Source organism: Buceros rhinoceros, unplaced genomic scaffold (assembly GCF_000710305.1).
Source record: "Buceros rhinoceros silvestris isolate BGI_N320 unplaced genomic scaffold, ASM71030v1 scaffold10367, whole genome shotgun sequence".
Taxonomy (NCBI): Eukaryota; Metazoa; Chordata; class Aves; order Bucerotiformes; family Bucerotidae; genus Buceros; species Buceros rhinoceros.
In genome coordinates, this window is record NW_010424023.1 from 5,796 (window position 1) to 11,654 (window position 5,859).

The 5,859-nt window shown below is 35.0% G+C and overlaps 1 protein-coding gene across 1 annotated transcript in view; it reads left to right on the top strand.

The window, feature by feature from the left end:
* The window catches only part of ZDHHC17 (zinc finger, DHHC-type containing 17), a 33,532-nt gene that overhangs the window by 5,436 nt on the left and 22,237 nt on the right, over positions 1-5,859 (top strand). Inside the window, exons 3-5 of the mRNA XM_010140626.1 lie at positions 702-827; positions 2,036-2,178; positions 4,562-4,662. Coding sequence (XP_010138928.1) covers positions 702-827; positions 2,036-2,178; positions 4,562-4,662 — 370 coding nt within the window. The remainder of the gene's footprint in view (positions 1-701; positions 828-2,035; positions 2,179-4,561; positions 4,663-5,859) is intronic.

The window sequence follows — 5,859 nt, forward strand, 5'->3', positions numbered from 1 at the left end:
AAAGAGAAAGCATGGACTATTGCCAGCTTAGCACCCGAAGTGCATGAAGCACAAGTTAAGCATAAAAGCTCAGAGTTAACGGAATAAGTTGGACATGACCAGTCAGTTTATTCTTTCCCATTTTCTTCCTAGGACTTCAGTAACTGAAATAAATATTAAAAAAAAGAAAAAAAGCTTGTGGAAAAAAATCCTTGCAGAAACATTCTGTTATATCAGTAACTTCACTCTGCCAAAAAGGCAGAGAATTAACTGAGAAGTCAGGCTTTAAACTGGGAGAGTTTCCATGATCCAGTGGGTCACAAGTTCTTACTCTTTGCTTGATTTCTGCTGCCTGTCAATAGCTGAGGGAGAAGCACGGTCTTTCATTTACAGTCTAGTAGACTGTGTAGTAGAACAGTGAAACATAGATCTGTTATGCCAAAGGCAACAATCATTGTTATATCAGGACACACCTATCATCAGGATCACACATTTAATATTCTACTTGTCCACATGTCATATATAGTTATAAGAGACTGAAAAAGACCAAAAGGAATGAATGATGTTTGGTGTCAAGTAAGTTGCAGACAAAAAGTATGCCAGAATATAGCATAAACTGATATAAAATGTATTACTTTTTCCTGCCAATTTTCTGTTTCTAAAGTGCTCTGAATGCATTTTATTCTTAAATTGGATGTTTCCCACTTTTGTACTCCTGGCAGGGAGAATCGCCACTTGATTTAGCAAAACAGAGGAAGAACGTTTGGATGATCAATCATCTGCAGGAGGCAAGGCAGGCAAAGGGATATGACAGTCCATCCTTTCTGAGAAAACTAAAAGCTGATAAGGTAAGAAGTAATACAACATTTATGTAAATCAGTATTACTGCTGCTGTTGTTTTGAGGGTGCGTGTGTTTAAGGTAAGCAGTTCAGTACTGTGTTCTCCCTCTATTTCAGTTTTAGGAAACGTCTTTTTCTTATGACAGAAGTAATTGCAAAAGAAAAAAAAAGCTCTATTCAAGGCAGGAGGAAAGAAAGAAAACCCTAAGCCTCCACACAGTTGATTTAGTTTTTGTGCTAACTAAACGTCAGGAAAGTACCAAGCGGTCTGATATTGCTGGGGATAGCCAAGACTTTCAAAAAGCTGACTCTCAAGTATCTTAGGAAAAAAGCATTTTTAGGTATTCTAAACTCTGATCTCCTCTGTAATTACGTAGTGTTTTGTAGTCAGTCTTGGCAGTGCAATGTAATATGTGAATCTCTAATGTGGAAGCCTTTTTCTTCTCGGATTATTATTTAATACTGCAGATAGGAGGAGGCAAGAAATGAAGGTATAAAGGGTAACTTAGTGTTCTAATATGAAGAACTCTCTACCTGCCTGTAGTTTGATAACTTATATAGAGTTAACATTTTCTTACCAGGCAGTGTAGTGCTGGATATTAAGTATTGCTATCAGCGATTTGTTACAACTTCTTGGTTTAAAAATACATTGCACCTTGGTGATTAAAGCACTGTCTACAGCCTGTGCTTTAACCCTGTGATAATAAAGTAATTATTGACTTTGATTATGTGCATTGTGACTGTGCTTTGAATATCTGAAGGGAGTTCAGTGCCTTCATCAAGAATTGTACCTGCTTAGTGGAAAACAAAAAGGGTCCTATCTTTTTTCATAAATGCTTCAGTATGACTTTATTACTTCCATAACTTTAAAGTTCTTTGAGATTACCATGTGCCATATAGTAGTTTATACACTTTGACAGACTTTTTAAAAATAGCTACTATTCTGGATTAACAGTAAAATCTCTGAAAGACAGTTCTCCTAAAATAAAGAAATAGTAGTATTGTTTTGCTATAAAATTATAGGAAGATTTTCTGGCCCATACATTGGAGATAAGTAAAAATAGGAAATGGCAAAAATCTATGAGTATTCCTCTCCATATGTCAAGCTTACTGAAAATTTTTTTAAGTATTTGTGACCGTCCTGTTTATTGTAAAATATTATTATACAACCTGTTCCTAAAAATAGAATGACTCACTGATATTTGTTTCTATGTAGGAATTCCGTCAGAAGGTGATGCTGGGAACTCCTTTCCTAGTAATTTGGCTGGTTGGGTTTATAGCAGACCTAGACATTGATTCTTGGCTCATTAAAGGGCTGATGTATGGTGGCGTTTGGGCTATGGTGCAGTTTCTTTCAAAGTAAGTGTTTCAACAGGACACTGTCTTGTTCAGTGTGCACACAAGAAGTGTTTTGTTGGCATCTTTTTATGTGTGGGTTTTTTGACATGCAACACTTTTTGTTGGATTTTTTTTTTTATTACTTTATTGGGGAAAGATCTCGTGCAACTTCAGCTCTTGTAATGCTCTGTTGTCCTGCAAACAGGCATGGAATTACTTTCAGTGAATAGCACTGAGGTAATTGAAGCTAACAGCAGAACAGAAATTCGGTCTTTCTCCAGAGGAGGGTGCTGAATGTCTGTCTACAAAATATTAATCAGCATGAATTTTGAAGAAAACAGTCAAGGGAAAAGTTACTAGAAAGGAATAGAAAAAAATGTATGTGCAAGTTTGCTATTAAAACCCAATTTTCTAGAATTTAAATACCCATTGTCATCTGAAGAGATTTATAGGGAGAAATTAAATTGGAGACCAGGTTTTGTAGGTTCTGTTGTTGTGGAAAGGAGTGACTAAAAAAAAACAAGAGGCTGCTTTCTAGTAAAGTTTTTATCTGTTATCCGATCATGAAGAGTTTTAGTTGTGTCTGTGACTATCTTGATTACCCGTAAATACACGTGTGTATACGCACACACACACGCAGGCATGCTCCAATGGATTTTCAAAATCCGTAGGCTACTTTATCTATGCTTTGCTTTTCGTTGTCATGTGTAGTGTAGAACTTCTTATATCTTCATGCTTATAAGCTTTCTGCTTTTCTAGTATTGAATGTCATGTTCATGAGAACCACTTGCTTCTCCTTTCTTTGTCCTTCCCTTTCCTTTAAAGAGGAAAAGAAAATATATCTGTTCCTTAAACCAAGTTCACAGAATCTTAGTGATCTCAGTACACTTGGAGGGGGGTGAGGGGGCATCAGGCTGTTATCTCTCTAGGATTTTGGAGATGGTATGTTTAGTCTTTCGTGTCATCTCTGAGGCTGTTCAAGCTGCTGACCTCCTCCCACAGGCAGTTTACTTGGCAATACATATCCTCAACTGTGCCTCCTGCAGGCAAGGGCAAGATTTCTTCAAGTTTCTCAAGACCTATGTTTTGTCAGCTTTTATATTTTTGGCATACTTGATGTATATTCAGGATTAACATTTTCTCTTAACCTTTGCTTTATCTTTAGTAAAAAATACTTTTTGAAGTGTTTTTCACATAGCCCAGGTTTCAATGAAACCTTTGATATTATTCTAGTAGTATTTCTTTTTCCTGCTTAATTTTAGCTAATCTGTTTAGCACTGTTTTCCTGCCTACCCCTTTCACAAAAGAGAATGCACAGTAATCGTTGGAAGAGAGATTACTGCTAAGTAACTGCTGTACGTCCAAATGTGTATTTGCTTATTACTTACCATCCTTGGCTCATCTTCCTTGTATGATTTTCTCGAAAGACCTGAGAAACTTCAGGAGACAGTTACTGCAAGGGACTGAAGGAGTAAAATGGAAACTCTTCAGTGAATGCATTTGTCTGTGGCAGCCCTGAAGGCACCAATAGGACAAAAAGCAAAATGCATCAATGTAAGGATGTTTAGGCAGATGATGGAAGAAGTTTTATTTCAAGGACTTTAGCAGTTTAGTGTATGACATTTGATATGTTTAGCAATTTTTTCTTAAATATAGAGTTGCCTAGTCATTGACCTAGTTTGACACAACTAAATTCAACTTTACTCAGAATATTTTTTGAAATGCAAGATTATAAGAAAGTAAAAATAACTCTAATGGCTTTATTTATTTTTATTATTTTATATTAAAGTAGTAGTGTTCTGTCCTAGAACTTGGCAGATCTAGAGATATGGGAAATCGATTAATTGAGTTTTTTTCTAACTTTCTATTGGCAACTATGACAGGAGCAAAAGATTCAAGAATCTGAAATATTTCAAATATGTAGGCTGATTAAATGAAGATCTCCTAAGGTTTTTTCTTACCAGAGTAATTTTAACATGTAATCTTCATCGTATGGATTTCCAAAATATCTTTAGTGCTGAAATCTCATAAGTGAATGTAGTTTGCTATCAGTATCCATACTATAGGCTAGGAATCTCACGAATTTCTAACTACTTTCACAGTGTAGTTTTAGGATGAGTATTTACTCATTCTACCTGTCTTGTCCAAATCTTGACACTCACTTCAAAAATGAATAAATAAATTCTCATTTAATAACTTTTGGTCATGACCCTTCATCTGGACAGGCTGAAAATGTGATTTTCTTATTAACTTTGAAGATAAAACTGAGAAATATTTTTATGATATATTTTGCAATATCCCATATAGGACATATTTTAACAGGAAGTGTTTTTGAGAAGTAATATTTCAGGCTTTATGTTTCATAAGCTGAAACTTACCATGTCACATTGCTCCTATTTTTCAGGTCATTTTTTGATCACTCCATGCACAGTGCACTGCCTCTTGGAATATACTTGGCAACGAAATTCTGGATGTATGTGACATGGTTCTTCTGGTTTTGGAATGATATCCTTTTTTGTGTACAGTGATAAGTAATTTTTTTCATGTTAGTAGTTTGAGGTAATATCTAGATATATTCTACATATAAGAGTAAGTAATCTAATTAAAATTGGCTATCCCCATTAAATGTTGCTTTCTGTATTGATGGTAAATATTTTATTGCTTTAAAAATGTGTATGCTATTGCTCTGCTTCAGTAAGTGAAAGATTTCCTCAAAATTGGTTTACAGTAGTCTGCAAAATTTCCTGTGCTTTACCAATTTCCGAGGTGGAGAAGTATAAGCAACTCTATAAGTATGCTCTGGCTGTGAGCTGACAAAGTGTAATGGACTGCACTTTTACAGACACTGCTTTTTTGAAAAGCAGTAGGTAATTTCGTAGTATATATCAGTTGCAGTGGAATTAGCTTTATTCTTCCTAAAGATTTTGCAAATTCCATTTCATGCAAACTTTAGATACATCTGTTAAGTATCTTTTTGATGTATTAACACCACTAGATTATAGAGACTCAGCATATACCCATCCTCTTATTTTTTTGACTGTCTGCCTAGATATGAGCTTTTCATACTTACAATGACAGGAATTGAGTTCACTGAAGAATGTCAGTTATTCACCTTAAATCCTTAATCTTTTAAACAACTTTCTGGGGTATTGTAATTGAAGTAACCAAGAAAACAAAATAGAGATGTAATCTCTTATTAAATGCTTAATAAAGTTCTTACATTTGTAAATAGTTGAAGTGAACTTAATATTTAAGATGGATGTTGGCTTGGCTTTTCTCGACACTATTTTTTTCTTCATCCTCAAAGGAATTACCATGAAATTGCATAGTAGCAGTGCAACTCTTTTATCATCACGGTGAAATGTTCTCCAGCCTTAGCTAAATGAGATCATGTTTTTTGGGTGGAGAACGGAGGGGAGACCTTGTGCCCATGCTGCCTTTGGCTTCCATGGTGACAGTGTTTGCAAAAGTGCGGCTGTGGATAATAGCAGTCCCATGTGACTGGAGGTGACTGCTATTTTGTATCTTAAAAAAAGTGAAAATCTAGTAGCTTTTAAGTTAAAAAAAAAAAAAAAATTACCAATATTAGCATGAGTATGTCTTGAAATAGTTATTTAGAAATGCTCATACTACTACCACTCTCTCTGCCTGGCCTGATTTTCTATGTTTTCACTCAATTAAATTTACTATTAACTGCAGAAT